Source organism: Dama dama, chromosome 12 (genome assembly GCF_033118175.1).
Source record: "Dama dama isolate Ldn47 chromosome 12, ASM3311817v1, whole genome shotgun sequence".
NCBI lineage: Eukaryota > Metazoa > Chordata > Mammalia > Artiodactyla > Cervidae > Dama > Dama dama.
Window position 1 is genome coordinate 4,311,701 of NC_083692.1, and position 22,874 is coordinate 4,334,574.

General features: G+C 41.3%; 2 protein-coding genes across 10 annotated transcripts in view; one reads left to right on the forward strand and one right to left on the reverse strand.

The window, feature by feature from the left end:
• The window catches only part of ZC3H14 (zinc finger CCCH-type containing 14), a 39,974-nt gene extending 27,992 nt beyond the window's left edge, over positions 1–11,982 (reverse strand). For 4 of the 9 annotated variants that reach the window (XM_061156487.1, XM_061156483.1, XM_061156485.1 and 1 more), the window contains exons 1-8: positions 11,846–11,982; positions 11,417–11,459; positions 6,381–6,495; positions 4,238–4,278; positions 3,603–3,798; positions 2,819–3,248; positions 2,122–2,282; positions 1,352–1,452 (exon numbers count right to left, since the gene is read on the reverse strand). In XM_061156487.1, the coding sequence (XP_061012470.1) occupies positions 1,352–1,452; positions 2,122–2,282; positions 2,819–3,248; positions 3,603–3,798; positions 4,238–4,278; positions 6,381–6,495; positions 11,417–11,459; positions 11,846–11,881 (1,123 nt within the window). In that variant the 5' untranslated portion in view covers positions 11,882–11,982. Of the gene's footprint in view, positions 1–1,351; positions 1,453–2,121; positions 2,283–2,818; positions 3,249–3,602; positions 3,799–4,237; positions 4,279–6,326; positions 6,496–11,416; positions 11,460–11,845 lie in introns of all 9 variants that reach the window. The other 5 variants (XM_061156486.1, XM_061156481.1, XM_061156484.1 and 2 more) reach the window with 2 other exon arrangements.
• Positions 11,983–20,605: 8,623 nt separating this feature from the next.
• Positions 20,606–22,874, forward strand: part of PTPN21 (protein tyrosine phosphatase non-receptor type 21) — a 73,752-nt gene continuing 71,483 nt past the window's right edge. The window contains exon 1 of the mRNA XM_061156488.1: positions 20,606–20,678. The gene's annotated coding sequence lies outside the window, so the exon portion shown is untranslated. The remainder of the gene's footprint in view (positions 20,679–22,874) is intronic.

Below are 22,874 nucleotides of genomic sequence, written 5' to 3' on the forward strand. Positions count from 1 at the left end.
CAAAAAAAACAAGGAAATTCAATTGAAGTGATATATCAAAACTCAACAGTGAGAATCACATTAAACGTAAATGCCTTCTTGGGTTTAGAATATATGAGCTGTTAGAAACAGTTCACAGATACCTCATGTTTCCTTTCAATACTCTTAGTTACCCATGCTTATATAAAACACACCTATACATCTTAAACTATATGCAATAAACACACAGTAGCACACATGTGTTGTTAACCATGTGCAGTCTGGGTTCTGCTTCATGGTTCTAAAATAATTTCAAATTATAATCTAGATAGCCTGGATAAAGAATTTCAATGCTATTTCTCAAAAATCTTTGAGACTCTCTCCGGTTACAAAAGTAGGAAATTTCAAGTTCATGGTGATGTCTAAATTTCTCACCATTCTAAATACTCAATATTGCTGACAGATCAAAAAAGAAAATTTAAATAGAGGAACTGTTAGGTCAACTTGGCCTGTACCTAATCATTCAAACGCTGTTCATGTTCAGGGTTAAATTAGGGATGAGAAGAAGTAAGAGTACAGATGACTACCAGGCTCAAAAGTTGCTAGCTTACAGTTTACTTCATTTTAAGAAAGGGTCACACAAAGAGATGCAAAAGAGAAAAGAAAAGCAGAAAATTGCTAAAAAAACAGTCATCAAATCTCAAATCTGTAGCAAAAGTAAAAACTAAAAAATTAAGAGTGGGTAACCATTATAGCTTATTAACAGAAAATTTTACATACTAGTTATAGCACTCGGGGCACAAAGCACAAAATCTGATGGCAATATGACACTCATCATTTGATTACATTTTAGGATGAGTTTTCTGTAAGATATTATTATAGCTCATTCTTCTCCTTTGTTTTAAAAACAACTCAATACTTTAGTCTTTCATAAAACCATTTAGTACTTCCACTAGGACTGGGGCAAGAACATGAGTCAATTGTCTGCTTCATATTCCATTAAAAGGTTTTACTGAAAGGAAAGAAACCAACTTGTTCATATGCTAGACAAATTTTTCTAATTCCAACCAATTTGGGGTTTTGCTCCCTTTCATACAACATAAATTTGTATCTAATGTTGGCTATGATGCTATAAACATGAAAATCTCATATTTACCAAAATCCCCTTTACGATTTCCATTATGTATTTTACCCTTATTAGAAACAGAGAGTAAAAGGCATTACAGTTGCTCAGAGAACTAACTTCTACTGACAGCTGAGAAAGTTTCTCAAAGTGGTCAAATCCCCTTTGAATCATTCTCACCTTGACCCTAACACTTAGCAGGCATCTCTATCAACACTTGAGGAGCGGATCAACCACAGGTTACTCAAGGATTATAAACATTCAAATTACCTGTAGAATAGTTAGTTGTTTTTGTTACAGATTCTTGAGCTTCAGAAATAGCCTTCAAAATTAGATTCTTGTTAGCTTGTTTAGAAGGTGGAAGTGAAGGTCTACAAAAGAAAGGAATTTTAATTGAACTTTAGATTTGAGTTCTTTACATGCTAGCCACCCATTGTATCTTTACTACAGCCTTCTCTGGTCTGGAACAGACCAGCTGTAGGCTTTAGGAAATACCAAATGGATTGGAATCTTATAACTTTTCAAACGATGACTTTGGATCAACTTTCCTCCCACCCATGTTACAGTTTTTAACGGAGAAGATCACCAATGGAACAGTCTTGTGTGTGTGTTGGTCACTCAGTCGTGTCCAACTCTGCGACCCCAGGGCTCCTCTGTCCATGGCTCCTCTGTCCATGGCACTCTCCAGGCAAGAATACTGGAGTGGGTTGCCATGCCCTTCTCCAGGGGATCTTCCTGACCCAGGCATGGAAAAGTCTTACACAGGATTAAATTTGTATTTTCATGATATCCTCTTTAAGAAACCCATTAGCCTGTACCAGGCAATGAAAGGTTAACTTGCAGACACGCTCAGGTACCTCCGTAACCCATGAGACTCTACCAGGCAATGAAAGGTTGACTACGGACTCGCTCAGGTACCTCCGTAACCCATGAGACTCTACCAGGCAATGAAAGGGTGACTACGGACATGCTCAGGTACCTCCGTAACCCATGAGACTCTACTAGGCAATGAAAGGGTGACTACGGACATGCTCAGGTACCTCCGTTCAGGCTTTGCCGGCACCGACACACTGCTGGAGAGGCTTCCGGTCCGGGACCCACAGTCATCGTCTTCATCCTCCTCTTCTCCATCGTGACTAAACTTCTTTACTTTAACAACTGAACTTACCACAGGCAACTTTCTCTTCCGAAAGTTTTCTTCCTACAATAGATAAATTTCCACTTACCTAGTCTCAGAAGATAAAATTCTACTACAGAATACTTAATAAAGAAAAAGCCAAGCAATATTAAGAATTAAGCTCATGGGCTATTTCCCTACTTTCTTATATAAATAAAAGTAATATCTCTCATAACCAATCTTAAGCTAAAGCAAAAAGTGCTTTACTGTCCTTCATAAATGGCAGCATACAGTACTGTTGAGGAAGCCAGTAAAGTGGAGTTACTCAACTGTTTACTATAGCTATGAAGGATCTAAAGCTGACCTAAAATCCTCCCAAAATTATACCTTAAGGTGAGAGCTTTATCTCAAATGTTAGCATCCTAGGAAAATGAACAAGATGCAAAATATCTGTAGAAGACAGTTGTGGAGTGGAAAATGTGACTGGTGTATTATGTTGAGCAGCTCAGAAATCAGTTTAAAACAAACTTGCAACATGTGATGTTATTTCATACACAACTTACTATTAAGAATCAACAATTTTCAGCATAACAGGTCAGAATTCAAAAGTATATACAAACCTCAATACTCATCTTTTCTGAGTTGCTTCTGAAGAAGGGACTGTAAGTCTCTTCTAAGCTGTGAAGCACTTCTGGTTCACACAGACGTCCTGTCTCATACACCCGGCTGCTCTGAACATCAAGCTGTTTGGCAGCATGAACACTGTTTTGCTGCTGTTGAAACTGCAACCTGTTTAAATGAGTACCACTGTCTGCGTTTCGACTCGCAGGTGGTCGATAAATTTCAATAGAAGGACGAGAAGAACCGTACGTAAGTGTCACTGTAGTTTTTTTCTGAGATAAGGGATTCTCCTGCACAAAATTGAGGTCTTCATCAATGAGATCATCTGGTTCTGGCTTAATATCAATCACATCTTCAGAGGGTGCTAGCTCCCTCAAAGGTTTCACTGTGGACATTAGTCGGGTTGCAGCTCCATCATCGTAAGTCTGTCTGTTAAAAAATGAAAACAAAACCAAAAAGGGTGTATTACTAGTTTACAGCAGCATCTTCCACTATTCAAAGACTAGTCAGATACATCTTAATGAAAAAGTATAGATAATAACTTTATGTATTCTATTAAAAACTACTATGAAACTGCATTCTTTTTTTTTACTTTGATTTACTACATTTTATGCAAAATATAATCATTCTTTGGTCTTATCCTTATTTTATTCCGAAAAAAAAACTGTTCCCCACCACTTCATTGCTTTCAAAAATGTCTGAAAACAGCAACTTAAAAGACATATTAACAAACGTAAATGTCACCCACACCCATCTGCCCATAGGTCTACACAAGACGCTTACCTGACATTAGTGGCTTTCTGCTCCTGTGAACCTGTAGGAACTCTAGATTCTCTTTTTTCAGGTCTAGTGCTAGAAACTGCAAGAGGCGGCACTGCCGCTTCGTGCCTTCTCTCATCTCCTCGACTGAAACTGCTCTTGTTTGAAGGTACGTTACCATCAAAGAGGTTGGTGTCAGAAGACTTCAGACTAGAGGGGTCTAGAAAGAAAAATACATGGTCCCTTTATTATTTATATAGATTACTTAAAGGCAATAAATATGTGTGCTTGACAACACAGTTAATGGCTGAACATTATCCCATAGTGATATAAACTTATCCAATTTATTATTACTGCACTTTTAAGTAATTTTCAATTATAAAACACTGAAACATCCTTGAAGCTAAATCATTCCGCACATCTATAATTATTTCCTTAGGATAAACTGCCTAGTTTCCCTTTACTTAAATTGTCTTCAAATTATATTAAATTTTTGCTCTTAAATTCATAAAAATGTGTGCTTCCTTAAAAAGTTCAAATGAACTACTGTTTTCAAATTCATGGGTTTTTTTTCCCAAAGCAGTACAAATAACTTTTTAAAAACAATCACATTACAGCAAATTCCAGAAAAACCCAAACATCATTTTTATGAACCTTACCGGTTGTTACAGAACGAAGTTTATCTAATACACCGTGAAGCCTAAAAGAAAAAACAAACCCAAAATGTTAAAGCTTCCTTTTATGAAGAAAGACTGGATTTCAACTGTCACTCTAAGTCTGGCATTACAGGTCAAATCTTCAGTTAAATACTGATAAATGGTATTAAAAGATTTTTTTTTAAAAAAGGCTTTATATAAACACTAGGATAATTTTAAAGTCTTATTTTTTTCATCACTATTTTTCTCATCTAGCCTCTGCAAAAATAAGGGCAAATATGTCATCTGACTACACAGTCTTGGTTCACAAAGAATATTATTTTGTTTCAAAAGGATGAAAGATTCAAGGTAGTTTATGATAAAATAAGACAAAATACCATAAACATGTAATATAACATTGTTAAAATTGTTGAAAGCACTGTTTATTTTTTATCTATTTAGATGGCATCTAGAAGAACCTAATTCTGAGATGTGAAAAACTTAATTTCAAAATTACTACACCATGATTTTACTGTATTATTTTCAAAACTAATGCTGTAAACAAACCACCATCTTACTTACAACCTATTTTAGTTGTTATGTACAAGGCAAATTTACCTAACAAACCTTCCGGGAGGCCATGCCTTCTGAAAAAATTATAATAATGTTTCACCCAGAACCCAGTCAAATGCCACTGTCCTCTAACGCAGTTATTGCAGGGCTCCAAAGAATAAGAATAATCTGTTTGTGGCTGGTGTTGACGGACGCTTAAGAAAGCAAAAGTGTCAAAATAGGAACACCATTACTTTTATCAGAACATGTTAAAGAACTAAATTTATGATAAAATGCAAGAGTTGAACTGATTTTAAATTCAAATCAGTTCACAGTTTGTTTATGTAAGAAACTTGTCTAACTCCCTCAAGTTATCTGAGAAAGGATCTACTAGGTCAACCTCCCATACTAGTGGGACTCAAAGTGATCCAAATGTTGAACCAAAAGTCCAGTCATAAAAAAATGTGCATGAAACAAAACAAGCACCTGAACTGCTAAAGGCTTTAATCTTAGAAGAAGCAGCTCACGATAATGTTCATTCCCCAGTGAGAAGCACCAGTCTCCCTCAGGCTTTCAGTAAACTCTGAGGACAAACTGTACTAAGTGGGTCAAGTCACCCATACAGCAGGAGTGCATGAACCAAAACACTCAAGGAAGAACCACTGCACTCAATGTTCTTCAAAAATGTGTAATATAAACCCAGGGAATTCTGTGTGGAATTTTAAGAAAGCTTCATGACAGTTTTAAAGGATACAGTTGCCTGCTGGGGCAAAAACACCTTCAAGAGGAACTCTGGTTTAAAGGCAAGTCAATCAGTTTCACGTCCCTCCTCAAGGCCTCTCTCACCTCCCAGCCTCTTGCTATTCAAATTAAGCCGGCCACTCTGCTCAGGCAACATCTGCTCCCCCATCGCTCACTCTTGCTGCTGGTGGCTCCCAGTTTCCTGCTCTGTCTCAGCCACACTGTCACCCTCCCCAGCTCCCACTCTACCTCAAACCTGCTCTCCCTTCTTAAGTTGAACCTCATGCTTTCAATCAGTATGCTGAACTAAAGGAATGTGCGGTTTGAAAAAGGACTGAAAAATTATAGTCTTAATTTACATCTGAACACAAAGCCTATTTCAAAATTTTAAACTTTAAAAAAATGATTTGAAACTTTTGTCAAAAAACCTTGCCCCCTAAATTATTAGCTCATTGGAGAAAGCAATTTAGGAAGTCAACCGAGTCCAAAAAACATCTATAACTGGTTTTAGTGGAGGAAAAGGAATGATAAAATGCTGACATTTAAAAAAGAAACAGTAACTACAGTCAACACATACTGAGGACTTGCTATGGGCCAGGCACAACTGTAAGCACATGTATTAGCTCATTTAATTTTCACAACCACCCTATAAAGGTGATTTACTATTCCCACTTTGTGGATGGAAAAACCAAGGAAACAGGCAGATTCAAGATTCAACCTTGGCAGTCTGGCTCCAGAGGCTGTGCTCTCAACGCTCACAACCTACCTCACAAGGCTAAATCTGACTTTCCTGTCAAGAACCACGCTGAAGACAGAATACCTGCTCTTGACTCGTGCCAAACGTTGTTCCGAGGGTGAATATTCAGACACATACCATACGGTGAATCGAACTGTGTTGTTCCCTAGAAACAGGGACAGGTCCTCTGTCATTTGGTCCTGACTTTTCTTGTTGGCCACCATCACCATAATGTAATCAGGAAGTTCTTCATCTATTTAAAAGGAAAAGTATACAAAGACTTTTTATGCTTTCCTCAATATTTTCTTCTACTTGAAGCTGATGTGCTTGAAGATATACAAGTAGCTCTAAGAATACCTCAGCTCTACTGGAATTATGATGGATTAAATGTATAGCTTTCTCTTTATTCCACAGGTATTTGAATTACTAAAAGAACAGGAATTAGGAATAACTAATGAACACTTACTAATACAACTAGCTATTCTGAATCCCAGTATCAAGCTTGAGAGAGCATTCACTTCTTTTAATCTTTTTAGTAACACTCATTAATTTCAGAGAAGCTTCCAGAAAGCATAATGGACATTTCTCAAGAATAATATTGAGTTTTGTTTAGTTGTGTATTTCAAAATGACACTCATTTTTCCAGGAACAAACACCTTTATCCTTGGTAAAGGCACATTTCAGTTAGGGTAACAAACTGGCAGAAACATCAAGTAAACTAAAACCACCCCAAAATTCTACATCATTTAAAAAATTCTATCTTAAAAAAATTAAGTAATTTCTACTCAATTCATTGTTTCATTCTTATACCCTCCTAACAGACCAAAAACAATACAAAAAACCACCACAGTAAAAACAAAGCAAAAGCCATTTATGATGAACTCTGATCCCTACCAAAAAAAAATTCTTAGATTCTTTAATACCTTAAATATTTATAACATTTCTATGTAGGCAGGAAGGTTCATTTCAGAAGTACTATCAGACATTTGTTTCAAGAAGAAATATAAAAAAATCTAGTTCAAGAAAAGCACAAATATAATGTGAAAATTGATCTACAAATGGAAACAAAGAAATCAGCATACTTGCTAGAAGCATGCCAAGTCATCCTGAGGATAAAAGCAAGAACAAGTAGCCATTCATTTATTACTTCATTTGTAAAGTATCCAAAGGCTCTGAATGCTTTCTGGCAACTTTAGTCAAGAAGCCTCCTAGCAAAAAAAAAAAAAAAAGAGAGGCCTCCTCGTTTTTTTACACAAAGTATCCCTACCATGGGCTGCTATTGGTAACCCGAAAAAGGAAAACAAGCTGGAGTGCTGTGGCATTCTTGACAATTTTTTCCTTCATAATGTCAGTAATGAAAACAAATAGGCTCTGTTTTCTGACACTAGTTTGCATTTTACAAAATTTTATATAAATGAGATCAGTGATTGCTCTGGCACATGGTGGGGACATGGAAAGATGGGAGGGAGGGATACAAAGGAGCTCCAAGAAAACCCAAAAGGAAACTTTGGGAGTGATGGATATGTTCATTAGCTTGATTATGATGTATACATATCAAGACACAGCAAACTACACTTTAAATGGGTGGTTAAGATATAGTTATATTTTAACAAAAATGTTAGAAATTCATAATACTGTTCTCTTAGATTCAAAATGAGAAATAAGAAGCTAATGAAAAGTTAATGTGTTCATGATACATTCCTACAAAATTCTAATAGCATTTGCAACATCATCTGAAATCTATGTACTGAAAAACTGCAACATGTTGAAGGTTTCTGCAAGCTTATACGTCTAAAATGCAAATTAAAGGCTGCTCTGAGTTATAACTGCCACCTCCCTGAAGCATTCCATTTTAGACAAACACATGAATAAAACCTCATCAACTCTTAACAAAAAGTTGTTCACTTTTGTATCCCACTCAATGGTTTGAAAATAGATACTCAAATATTACTAAAGGATCATTTCCATAACCTTAAAGGTTTTAGGACTCTAACACAAAGAAAGGGATTAGAAAATCACTCTTTTCAGGACAATTATGCATATACATGCAAATAATTAAGTAGTTAATCATAAATGAATAACATATTTTTATTTCAAATATCTAATGGTGATCCCTGTTTACCCACTTAATCAACATTTATGAAAAAAAATTAGGCACTCTTGTTAGGCCACTGGGACACAACCAATATGATGTCTCTGCCCTCAGGAAACATCCAGTTAAGGAGCAGAGACAAACAAGTTGAGAAGCTGTGCTAACCTGTTAACAGCTGGGACAGATGAGTTCTAGAGAAGCATATAGCAATGACTCCTATTCTACTGTTAGCTCATCAAGTTTCTATTATAAGTAATAATAGAAACATCAAGGATCAGGAAGACTTGAGTTCTTGGGGCTTATATCTGCTGCTGACCAAGCTTATTTAGCTCTCCCAAGATATTTCATTTCATTACTTATAAAAAGAAGTAAAGTACTTGCCATCCCCACTTCAGCATTATGTTCAAGTAACAGAAACGTATGAAAATACTTTCATAACTGTAAAATAAATGGTATCTTTACTACATTTCACATTGGACTATGGCAATTTGTAATCAGCTTTTTAAGAGGCTTAAAATTCTTGTTGAGTTTTTGATAAACGATCAGAATCATCAATATGACTGAATGTCAACCCAATTAACATGTGTTTATGCTTTCATGTGCTACAATTAAGAAAATTTTCACTGCAGGTTTTCTGTGGATTTCTTTTTGACATAAATCAAGTTCCTGGCACAAAGTTGGCATCCATTAAATGTTGAATGAATAAAAGAATAAATCAATGCTGGTTCAGGTTCATCTTTAACCTCTAAGTCTCAATTTTCTTATCTGTTAAAGTCTAATAACAATCTTGACAACAAATAATTAGTATGTGGCCAACCATCTGGTCTCAGGGCCCCCTTTATACCATTGAAAATTGTTGATGATCCCTAACAGTTTTTATTCACGTGTATATATCTACTGTATTTACCATACTAGAAACTAAAACTGAGAATTTTTGATTAATTCATTTAAAATAATATACCTAACCCATTAACAAAACTATTTATATTAATATAACATTATATTTATAAATAACTACATTTTCCAAAAGGAATATTAATACAAAAAATAAGTTATTTTTATAAATTTCTTAAACATCTGGTTTAAAAGAATTCTGATTTCTACTTTTACATTTAATCTGTTGTATGTTCTACATGAAGAATGTGAAGAAAATCTGATCTCACAAGAGATGCAATTGAAAAATGATTTTAGTAGCCTTTTCAGAAAATGTGGATATTTTTCTGTGACACTACACCAAAAGTCAACAAGCAGTAGTTTTTTCAAGGTTAGCAGCAATACTGAAACAAAACTTTATCACTGACTTTCTGTACTTTGTTACATGAAAATACATTGATCCAATCTGTACTTTCAATTAATTTTTTTATCCCTGTGCAATTTTAAAACATCTTGCATTGGTCATTTGAAAAAATAATGGTCCATGAGCTGTACAAACCACTGGCGTGGTGGATACATTTCATTATTCAACCTGAATGAATCACTTGCTGATATTATCACACTGCCAAATTTACAGAGGAACACACAAATTTTCTGAAATTCTGATTTTCATCGGAAAGCTCAACCCTTTGTCACTGGCAACAAAGTCTATTAATTGTTTATCTTTGCTCACTTTCAAGAAAATGTCTGCCAAATACCCCAATGTATGGAACTAGCATGTCAGTTCTTAGAAGTTAAAAATGGTGTTCTAAAGGGTAAAGTGGGGGGAGGAGATAAATAAATTACAAGTATGTGATTAACAGAAACCAACTACAATATATAAAATAGATAAGTAACAAGGATTTGCTGTACAGCCCAGGGAACTATAAAGTTTTGTAAAAGTGTGCAATGGAAATAATCTGAAAAAAGTACATATATATAATTGAATCACTGTGCTGTATGCTTAAAGGTAACACAATATTGTAAATCAACTGAACTTTAAAAAAAGTTCCAAACAAAACAAAAAAGAAAAAAAAAATTCCATGAAAAAAGATGACTAGTTCAGTTCCCAACCCAATCACACAGATTTGTTTCAAGACAATCCATCATGCTTCTGTATGGCAGAAACACTTTTGAGTACTTCCTAACACTGCATATTAAAAAGATGTAATCAAAGACAAGGTTTAAAAGAATATTTCACTTTATCACTTTCTTAAGTGAAACTAGCTTTTTTTTTTCTTTGTAAGTGCAAGTGGAAGGGTGGTGAAGAATATGATAATTTCTTGTGAAGTTTGGTGTGAGATGCTGACTCAGGCTAAGGTACCTGTAGTTTTACTCACCACTTTTGCACAATCCAAATGCCAGCACAGTGAAAACGGCAAAAATCTTGTGAGTACTAATATGAAAATAATTTTGACTTCAGAGACTCTTGGGGTCTCCCACACCTCGAGAATCACTATCATGAGTGTAAGCTATTATCCTTATAGGAGGCACCAGCTTTGGAGCCAAACAGACCCAGGTCTCAATGCATAAAACCCTGCTCAAATCAAGCACTCAAAGCCTCAGTTTCCTTGCTTGTGTAATTCAGGATATTACCACTTACCTTTCACCGTTCTCCTGGGGATTACGGTGACCTAATGCATATAAAACAATTTTAAGCACAGTGCCTGGCCCAGAGTCAACATTCAAATTATAAAACATTACAAAAAAAAAAACAAAAACAAAAAAAGAAAAGAGCTTACTGTGGGGAGCTAAGAAAAAAACCGACATGAAAAATAAGAGAGACCCGAAAGTAAACCTCAACGAACCATGACAGAGGCAAATACCAAAAAGCAACAAACATTCACATGCAAAACAGTAACCCAGAAAAATAAAAATCAAACAAACATGAAGGAAAACACGACAGAGCCTCAACAGAAGTAGATAAACAACTCCAAAACACCGTATTAGAAAGGGATTTGGGGGTAGGTACCAAAAAAAAAAAAAAAAGACACGCTGCACATAGAGCCTTCAATGACAAGACTTAGGTAAGCAAAAGTAACCAGGGAGGATGAGATTTGAAGGTAAAAAGGGCGTCTGTCCAAAATCAAAGGTCTGACAGGAAAAATGCGGTCACTCAAAATTGAATTCGCCGAACGCTCCACAGTCTGTTAGGCTAATAACAACTTACCGACATAAGCTCCTAATTCTTGCAATTTCCCCTTAATGGCACTCTGAGGGTGAAAAGACAAGACAAGCGTGTGAGAGACCCTGCAACCCCGGGGAAAGAGCCCGGCCTCCGCCGGGAGGCGACTCGGCAGGAGCGCGCACCTCAGGCGCCCCGGCCGCCCCGCCCGGGTCCCCCGCCCCCCGGCTCCGGCCGGGACCCCCGCGCCTCCTCCCGCCCCCCAGGGGCTCTCTCCTCACGGCGGCCGCGCTCTCGGAGGCCGCGGCTGCGCCCAGGCCCGCGGCGGCCCGTCAGAAGCGCCTCCAGCGACGAGCAGGCCGCGGCGCCCGCGCCGGGCCCACCGCCCCCGTTACTCCTGACGACCGCGCGCCTGCCGGCCCGCCGCCACCCGGCCTCCCGCCTTGGCCCCTCACCCGCCGACGCGGGCCTCACCCGGATCTTACGGCTGATCTCCGTGCCGATCTCCATGGCTCCGCGGGGGGAAGCGGCGGGCACTGCGCGGCGTCCCGCGGACCAGGGGCCCGGCGCCGGCTTCCCCGCCCGCAGCCAGACCGCCACCGCCGCTCCCGGCCGCGCGCCCTGCGTGACCCGCCCCCACAGACTCGAGCCCCGCCGCGCGCGCCTGCGCCTGCGCCTGCGCCTGCGCACTGGGGGCCCGCGGGGCGTGCGCCCTGGCGCCCTCTGCTGGCGGCCCGGAGAGCGGCGGCCCGGGCTTTCCCCAGCTTCTGCCGGCACATGGGTGAATTTCCAACCTTCCCTCTTCTCACCCGCACTCCCCTTTTGGAATTTAAGCACGTTTAAACGTGCCAGGGAAGGATCCTTGGCTTTGTTGTGAGATCTGAGTTTGAATCCAGCCTTCACTGCGGGTTAATGTGATATTCTGGATATTCGGTCTCGACTCAATTTTCTTACCTGTAATATAGAGGCTGCCTCCCAGCGGTTGCATTATAATCACACTGGGAGGGAAAAATGGACTACCCAGTGCCGAACAGCCAATTCATCACAGTCTTTTCTTTGATGCCACAACTACCCTGGTTCTCCTGTGTCTGGTTCTGCCCCTCTGCTGTCCTCCGTGACCTTTTCCCCCAATCAAATCTTTATCTTGCTGCTCCTCTCTCTGAAATCCCTTTCTTTGGAGAAATCTTTAATTCTCAGGACTTCTACTCTCACATCTATAATGATCATTGTTGAATATTCCATCAGCCTTGTTGTTCACTTGCTTAGTCATGACTGACTCCTTGAGACCCCATGGACTGTGGCTCGCCAGGCTTCTCTGTCCTTTACTAGCTCCCGGAGTTTACTCAAACTCATGTCCACTGACTCAGTGATCTCATCCAACCATCTCATCTGTTGCCTCCTTCTCTTCTTGCCCTCAATCTTTCCCAGCAAGAGGGTCTTTTCCAATGACTCGGCTCTTTGCATCTCATGGCAAAAGTATTGGAGCTTCAGCTTCAGCATCAGCCCACCCAATTAATATTCAGGATTGAGTTCCTTTTGGATTGACTGGTTTGATCTCCTTGCTATCCAAGGGAGTCTCAAGGGAGTCTTCTCCAGCACCACAGTTTGAAAACATGAATTCTTCAGCGCTTAGCCTTCTCTATGGTCTAACTCTCATATCCATCAGCCTCGAGTTCTCACCTGAACCCCAGTCCCAAATTCCAGATAAATGCAGGCATTTGTGTTTGCTCCAAAGCCAGCACATCAAAACTGAAATCTTCCTCATCTTCCCCTTCCTCCACTCAGATTGGTTTCTGCTCCTGACATTACTGTTCCTATTAATAGCAGTTTAATTTTCCCTGTCCTTAATCATAAAACCTTAGAATCAGATTAAGCATAGGAAGCAGTCTCCCTCCTGCCCACATGGAAGGCTGTGCTCTTATCTGGAAGTTTGACTGAGGAAGAAGCCACTTTCAAGCTTGTTTAGATTGTAAGCAGAATTATTGAAGCTTTATGAGTGAGAGTCTCAGCTTTTTCCGGGCTGTTGCCCTGAGACTACCCTCAGTCACAGATGTTCCCATACTTCCTTATCATGGCCTTCTCCAACATGCTGCCCACTAAATCAAGCTCAGAGAGACTCTGAGCTCAGGGGAGGCCCAGTCCTTCTTTCAAGGGCTTTCATTTGATTAAAGCAGGGCTTCCCAGGTGGCTCAGTGGTAAAGAATTCGCCTGCCAGTGCAGGAGAGAACGAGAGACATGGGTTGAATTCCTGTGTCAGGAAGATCCCCTGGAGGAGGACATGGCAGCCCACTCAAGGATTCTTGCCTGGAGAATCCCCATGGACAGAGGAGACTGGTGGGCTACAGTCCATGGAGTTGCAAAGAGTCAGACAGGACTGAGCACACACAGTATTCAATATCCAAGGGCCTGACATCAAAATCATGATTTAGGGCCTTAATTCTACTTGCAAAATCCATCATCCAGAGGACTTCTCTGGTAGTACAATGGTTAAGAATCCCTTCGAAACAGGGGATGCAGATTCTATTTCTGGTCGGGGAGCTAAGATCTCACTTACCACGGAGCAACTAGAGAAGCTGAAAGGAAGACCAAGCACTATCAAAAAAGAAAGAAAGAAAGAAAATCCTTCATCTGTTCCTGTTCACTAGCTGCAGGCAAGTCGCGGGTGCTGTCTTACCCTCAAGGGTGCAAACTGCAGGGGCAGGAATCTTGAGGCCACCTGAGGTCTGTTGGCCACATGGTCCTTCACCTCACAGAATCCTTTTCTTCTTCTGAATTACTGTAACATATGAGGGAGCTGCTAATATGACACAAGATCCTTTCTGTAATGTTCATTTCATTTGTGGGTATATGTATGTACATATGCACATTTGTCCTCTCTAACAAAATTATAAACTCCTGGTAGGTCTATACTTCCTGCAAATTTCTTTCAGGATGCTGGATATATAGTAAACACTTATGAAGTTTTGTAGGATAGAATAATGACCTAAATTACAAAAGCATTCTTCATGGATAAATCCAATGATCATGCACTCATTCAAAATGGATGAGAGGCACAGAGCGGAGTGTCTAAGAACAGGAATGCTGGAGCCAGACTGTCTGGGCTTGAATCCCAGCTCTGTTACTCCCTCTGAGGCCTTAAGCAAGTTGCTTATCCCCTCTCTGCCTTAGTTTCCTTATCTGTGACCTAAGTATGATACCAGTTTCTTTTTCATAGAGATATTATGAGGATGAAGTTAGTAGTCGAGAAGTATTTTGAACTGTGCCTGGCTCACTGGCAGTACTATGGTTGTTGATTAAAAATTAAACACCTCCCCTGAGTCAGATGCTGTGCTAAGCACCAGAGCACAGATGAATGAGACCCGAGTCCCTGCAACCGAGACACACACAATCCAAAAGACAGGTACGTTATTTCTCTCTCTTTACCTGCCATTTCAGTCCTAAGAATGAAAACACATGTTTTGCCATTACCGGGCAATAAATCCTTAGTCAATATGTAGATAATATTGAAAGATCATTTTTGAAATGTTCTTTTTGAAAAACAGAGAATGTTTTCATTAAAACGTATTCAGGATAGGGAAAACTTGTATTAAAATGTGTTCAAGAGTTAACTTTCAAGACAGTCTATTTAAAATACCAGAAAGAAACTTGCAAGCTGCTTAAGAACTTACATATTTAGACCTCAGGAGTCTGTCTGGATTACAGAGGGGACAACCCCAGTGAACCGATGGGGTTCAGTGTCACTGATACGGTGTGTAAGACACGTCTTCGTAAACCACACTGCATTCAGAGGAAGACTATTGTAACGATGCTTGAGAAAAACTATTAGAGGAACTAGAAGTAGGTATTCAGCTTGAGAAAGACTAAGCAGGACAATGAGAATTATTTTCCAGTATGGAAGAGCTCTCTGGTTCAGGAGGAAAAACCTATATTTGTTCTAGGAGATCGGATGAGGACTAGATTTCAATCAATCACAGTTGAGGGCTGTCTGAGAGAAGATGACTAACAAGAGCATTGGTTTGGAAGTCACAGAGGCCTGGGTACCAACCCCAGTTGCATGGAACCCCTCGTCCTTTCACACTGGTCCCCTAGCATCTCCGGCCTCCAATCAGGGCAGAATTCCAACTGGGTACCTCCCACCCTCTTGCATATGGGGGGAGAGGAGGTCAGAAGAGGGATGTCCTTCAGCCTGGAATGCTTTTCCCTGGTTTTCTTGGAATGCCTGAAAGAAACTGAAAGTGTTAGTCACTCAGTCATGACCAACTCTTTGCAACCCATGGAGTGGAGCCCACCAGGCTCCTCTGTCCATGGAATTCTCCAGGCAAGAATGCTGGAGTGGGTGGCCATTCCCTTCTCCAGGAGATCTTCGCCAACCTAGGGATTGAACCTGAGTCTCCCGCATTGCAGGCAGATTCCTTACCATGTGAAACACCAGGGAAGCCTAGTGAACTTTGTTTTTGTCCTTCCAGACTCAGCCAGAAGCTGATCATAGCAATAAACCAGATATTACCACTCCACTTAGAACAGTGGTCCCCAAACTTTTTGGCACCAGGGACTGCTTTCATGGAAGACAATTTTCCCACAGACTGGGGCAGTGGAGGGGTGGAAGGGGCAGGGGTGATATTGATATGATTCAAGCACAGTACATTTACTATGCACTTTATTTCGATTATCCATCAGCTGCACCTCAGATCAGCAGGCATTAGATTCCAGAGGTTGGGGACCCCTGACTTAAAATATTTACCCATTAAGTATACCTGCCTACTAGAATTATATATTTCCCTGTTCCTCACTTTGGCCACCTGATGTAAAGAACTGACTCACTGGAAAAGACCCTAATGCTGGGAAAGATGGAAGGCAGGAGAAGGGAACGACCGAGGATGAGATGGCTGGATGGTATCACCCGCTCAACGGACATGAGTTTGAGTAAACTCCGGGAGTTGGTGATGGACAGGGAGGCCTGGCGTGCTGCGGTCCATGGGGTCACAAAGAGTTGGACACGACTGAGGGACTGAACTGACTGTTCTTCACACCATGAGTCTCTGGGAACAGAACCATACATCTTATTTACCTTTCTCTTTGCAGCATTTGGGTTCTAAGAAGAGCAGTTTGAATGAACAAGTGTTTTCATTAGTAAGTATTATGTGGCATGTCCACCCTTGGATAAAAAGTCCTTAAGTGTTGGGAACTCCAGTCACAGCACTTGCTTTTGCTATTGATATCAACATACTTGTCTTCAACGTCTTGTCCAGTTGAACAGATATATTGCCCACATCATCATTTCTCTGATTCCAGGGACTGGTGAAACCCAGGCCCCCTGCACTGGGAGAAGAGTCTTAGCCATTTCAGCAGAGAAGTCCCTAAACTCTCATTCTTTGCAGTGGAAAAGGTGTTGCCTCTGGGGTGGTGCTGAGTGTGGTACGGAGAGCATACAGGCAAAATCTGGAGACTGATGATCTCACCTTTGTAGCTCTGACTTCCTCTCCTCCTCCCATGCACCACCATCTCTATGGGAATAGAGCATCCTTTCAACCTACATTCTTACAAAGGATGGTAGTTTTTTTTCCTTTTAAAATTTTTTCTGAGGATGGTAATTCATATAGTGAGGGATAGTCGGTACCCACCAAACTATCAAGCAGATTATAATTAAACATTTAATTCCCTATTTTTTAATGTTTTTGTATTTTGGTACCCATCAGTTCAGTTCAGTTCAGTTCAGTTCAGTCGCTCAGTCGTGTCCGACTCTTTGCGACCCCATGAACCGCAGCACGCCAGGCGTCCCTGTCCATCACCAACTCCTGGAGTTTACCCAAACTCATGTCCATCAAGTGGGTGATGCCATCCAACCATCCCATCCTCTGTCGTCCCCTTCTTCCACCTTCAATATTTCCCAGCATCAGGGTCTTTTCTAGTGAGTCAGTTCTTCGCATCGGGTGGCCAAAGTATTGGAGTTTCAGCTTCAGCATCAGTCCTTCCAATGAATATTCATCCTAATATTCAATATTAGGATGGACTGGTTGGATCTCCTTGCTGCCCATCTATTTATTTAAAATTTACTTTTATTTATTTCTTAGCTGTGCCCTGTGGCATGGGGGATTTTAGTTCCCTGACCAGGGATCGAACCTGCACCCTGCAGTGGAAGCGTGGAATGCTAACCACTGAACGGCCAGGAAAGTCCGAAAGCAGATTAATATCTTTACTTCTAAGAAAGTATCAGTCAATGTACCACCAAAACCACAGTTTTCCCTATTATTGAACATCTTTTCACCGTAGAAATTTAAAAACTTACTTTATTTTAATAAGAATTACCTTTACAGGAAGAAGAATGTATAATATGCCACTCTGGGTAACAAGAGGCGATGAAGATACAGATAGGTAATTGCTTATTTATTCACAGACTATCTCTAGAGGGATACATAAGATTATGGTAATACCAGTTACCCTCAGGAGAAGAACAGGCAGGGTAAGAAGGAGACTTTTGGGGGGGTTGAACCATATAAATTACTTCACTTCCTTCCATGCAAACATAAGCCAGTTAATAATTTCATGCTACCCACTTTGAAGGCGTTGTTCAAGCGGCTTGCCATGTCATGGGGCCATTACTGTCAAATTAACGTGGTTGTGGGAAAATAGAGCTTAAGTACTTGGTCAGCAAGTGGCACTTGTGGACTGTGAGGGAGGAAGTTCAGCTGTGTCTAACATCACTTGGGTTTTACGATCATTTTCTATTTTTAAAATTCTTTTATTTTCTTCCCGATTCAATTAACAAGTTTTTATTTAGTGCCTACTCTCTGCTCAGTAGTGTCCTAGGAATTTGAGGAGATATGAAAGAAGCCTACGTGAAACAATTTTTAACGTTCTTGCCAAGTGTGGGGATCACTGTGGAATGGAGTGGTGAGCAAGTTGTCTTGGAAGCCGAGCCTTGGATTGAGGCATGGAGAGCAACGGAAGGCTTAGACAAGCGGAAGGCTGGCAGGAGGTGCTCTGAGCCAGGAGACACGGCTCATCAGGGGGCCTTAGGGGAGAGGAGAGAAATGTGGATGGTCAAAGAAGCTGAGGCTGGTTTATTAAGGCCCAAGGTCAAGCAGAGCAGCTTAGCCGTGACGGTCCACTGGGAGTGATAAACCCCAGGGAGAGGTCAGCCTAGCATTAACGATGGAAAGGAGAGCAGAAACCAGAGGCATGGAGACCACTCTTGTCGTAATAATCTAGATGTAAAATGATGAGGGGTGAAGGTTTGGATTAGAATGATGGCGGGGAGGTGGCATTCAGGCACAAAGAGGAAAGAAAACATTCCTGAGACATTTCAAAGGAGGAAGTAGCAAGCAGGTCTTGAGGATAGGCTGGGGTTGGAGAGAGAGAACACACACATAATTTCAGTCTTTCTAGTTTATGAGACCAGAAAGCGACTCATTTTCTCTCCTTGCACACCAACTGACCCCCTCATGGCATCCAGCTGAAATTCAATTACAAGCAGAATTGATTTTTTTCCCAGTTGGAAACGTGTAATCTTATTTGCTTTGAGCTCTGTTACCCAACCTGAGTCTTGCCTGGGATTTGTTCTCCCATAGCACTCCTACTTCTAGGATGAAGCGTTCCTCTTAGGCCTTGTTAGTCCTGCGTGTGGTGTGCAGGTTTATCACCCACTAGACCAGAAGTCCTTTGAGAGCAGGGACCATGAGTAAGTACTCAATAAGTGTCTGTTAACTGTTGAAGAAATGAGATCTAAATGATATTTAACATAAGAAAGCTTTGCAGGGACTTCCCTGGTGGTCCAGTGGTTATGAATGTGCGCATCAGGGTTACATCCCTGGCCGCAGGATCCCACACACGCCTTGCAGATGGTTGTTGCAACTAGAAAAAAAGTCCACACACCGGAAGGAAGACAAAGCTTTCCAGAAACAAAACTATTTTAAAAATAATTTACATTAAATTTACATAACAGAAGTTTCTCTGCTCCTCACTCAAACCACTGGCCAAGTAAGAGCGGAAACACCTATTGTGATGGTGTTAGGACCACACAATTTTATTCCTTGGCTTAAGGATTGCCAGGCAATAATAATAATGCCGTGTAATAATACCATATAAAAATAAAAGTTGCTGTTAAGGGTTAGAATGAAGCACTTCACATATGTTTTACACAAGTTGCTGTATAGTGATTTTTTTCATTGTTTCATAGGACATGAACAGGCACAGATAGGTTAAGAAATTTGCAAAAGGTCCTCCAGCTAGCGTTGGCAACTGAGATTTGAACCCAGACAGCTGGACTCTGGAGTTCCCCTATCCTTAAAGCGCCACTTGGGACTGCATGAACATACAGCTCTGCTGAAGACCTACAAGTTATTTGACACATATCAGTCTTCTTGGAGGCTTCCCTGGTGGCTCAAACGGTAAAGGATCTGCCTGCAGTGCCGGAAACCGGGGCGCAACCCCCGGGTTGGGAAGACCCCCTGGAGAAGGGCATGGCAATCCACTCCACTATTCTTGCCTGGAGAACCCCATGGACAGAGGAGCCCGGTGGGCTACAGCCCATGGGGTCGCGAGGAGTTGGACACGACTGAACGACTTTCACACACAATCTTTTTTAGGGGAAGGGGACTTTGTCACCCTGTATACCAATCCTTCCCACCTTGTTACCAATCCTTTTTTTATGGGGTATGCCCTTAGACGAAAGCAAGGGAGAAGAAATAGACTAGTTGAACTGTTCTCAGACATGTAGACGAGTAAATGAACAACTCCGGCAATAATACCCTTTTACCGATCACCTAGTAACGCGGGAATAACACCCTTTACCTGGCACCGAAATGTTACCCCCTCCTCTCATTTTTGTTAAGGCCTCGCTTTATTTGGAAACTCTTAAAATAAGCGGTCATATGATTCAAACAAGCAGCGGCGCGCCCCCTCCCCGGCGGCCGGGCGCAGCTGTCCGCGCCTCCCCCGCCCGCATTCCAGCCCTCTGAGGTCACGGGCCGCCGCCGCCTCTCCGGATCCGCCCGCCCGCCCGGCCAGGGGGAGGGACGCCCGGGCCCGGCCGCCCCGCTGCTCCGGCCGCGCGTCCTCCGGCTGCCCGGCCCTCGCTGGGCCTCTGCGTGCGGCGCCGCCGGCCCCAGCTGCGGGCCTCCGCCCTCGACGCGGGGGAATGCGCGGCGGGCCGGGACTGGGGAGACAGGAAGCGAGGCGCGCGGGCCCCGTGAGCGCGCCGCGGCGCGGGCTGGAGTGCGGGCGCGGCTGCGGCGGCCGCGCGGTGGGGCTCCGCGGGGCGGGCCGCTGAGCGGGGCGCGCGGCCCCGAGGATGCGGCCGCGGGAGCAGGTGAGGGCGCGGGGCCCGGGCCTGCGAGGCGCGGGGGGCGGTGGGGGCCGAGCGCGGGGCAGTGTCCGCCAGCCGGCACCCCCGAGTCCGGGGAGGACGCGTCCCGGCTGCCCAGACCCGAGGCAGGGGCGAGCGTAACAAAGAGAAAACTTCCAGGGTCTCTCCGGTCTACTTGAGGCATTTCCAGAGGGGTCTTGAACTTGTATTCGGAGCTCCTCGGTTGTGAGCGGCTTAATTCTGCATCGGGGCTTTAAAAGTCTTAGGCATGTTTGTGCCTCTCGGAATATTAAGTGCGAGATTTGCCAGATAACTTTGGCGAGGAGAGGAGCGAAGGACTGTTTCGTGGTGATGGCTTGTTTTGGTTTTGGAGTAAAGTGTGTACTCTGGAAAAAAAGAATTCTTGGGTCTGCAAATTCCGACTTGTGATTTCTGCAAATCCTGATTAGACTGGCCGCTTTTGGCATGCACGTCTTATTTTCTTTTTTGCTGAGAAAGCCTTATAATAGCGTGTGCTCGCAAACGCGTTCAAAATACTCCGTGTGCTCCAGGTGACAACCGCTGTATGCCTAAGGGTTGCTGACAGATTTTTTTTTTAACTTTGGGATATGATAGAAATTTTATTCTGAAAGTAGTTGTCTGTTGTTTCCAGCACATTTTATTCTCGAGTTCTACGCATAAATGTGTTCAGGACACATATGCGTTGGATTTAATGCTATATATCTATACATTATTCTAAGAATACACTTTTAGAGATTGTTTTATTTGAAAGCATTATTAGTAAAATTACACGTAATGAGGACTCTAGCAACAAAGCGGAAAACTACAGGATTCAGAATTTAAAAGTGTATTTGGAAGCTTCTGAGAGGGGATGTAAAAACATTAAAATGAATAAATATCTCAGTCTACCTTTTGAATATTTGAACATGATTAATATATACCTATTTTTTTAAATTTCAGCACAAAGTGACTTTGTAAAGAAACAGAATATCTTAGTATATTTTCCTGCAAAAGCTAATTATGAATGTTTACTAATCAGTTAAGACTTCAGACCCAGCTACCTTTCAAATTATTTCATATTATTTTACACCTGAAACAGGCACCCCCAGGCCAAAGCATCTTCAATTTCTACTCCTCTATTCAAACATTCTTAACTTTATGACCCTATTTGGTAGCAAATACTGTATATAACTGAAAATTAAGTGTGTAAATTGTTTCACACACACACACATACCCCTCTTTTTCAATTACTTTTTATAAAAGCTACCAAAATAAAAAAGAGAAAACATTGGCTTGTCTTTATCCTTGATGCAGTAAAACATTTCAGACTCTGGGACAGCACAGTTTTACTCTGCTTCATCAGAGCTTAAATTGATAATTAAGATATATAATGTAGTATCTACTGCCTTCAAGGCATAATTCTATATTTGCAGTGAAGAGAATACCATGTTTGAACATCCCCAATACAAATTTTCATCTTTCCTCTGTACAACTTTAACTGTTGTTTCCAGTTACCATAATTTGTATGAAAAATTTAAATTCATTACCTTATCTCTTGATAGGGTATTTAGCATATCTATAAGAGTATCTATAATCTTTTAAAATTTACACTCATGGCTCATAGGCACTTTTCTAGTTGAAAGCTTATTATTTCAAGTTTTCACTTCTTGATTTTTTTTTAAACTTTTCATTTTGTCTCAACGATCTATTTGGCTTATACCCTGACACAAACAAGAGCACTGAAAACTGCAGGTAGAGCCCATGTCTTTTCATAATGTCTATTTTCTATTCCCTTCTTTCGTAAGGTGCTTTTACTTTCCAGAGGTACACAGCAAATGCTGTTAAATCAACACAGTAGTTTATGCACTTCTAGTTTTCTTTTTTCCTCTGGCCTTTTCCCTCTATTTCTTGTTTTTAACTTTTATTTTTCTGGCTATCTGTGCATAACCAGAGCTCAAACAAACAAAACCCAAACCCAGACAACGAAAGCACAAAGTCGTGGTTGGGTCATGTATGTAATTAGAGCATGCTTGTAATCTACTTAAGAGCAAGGACGGCTTAGGAATTGATTCCTTTTAGACTTTCTGTGGGCTTCCCTGGTAGCTTAAACGGTAAAGGATCTACCTGCATTGGAGGAGACCTGGATTCGATCTCTGGGTTGGGAAGACTCCCCAGAGAAGGGAATGGCAACCCACTCTA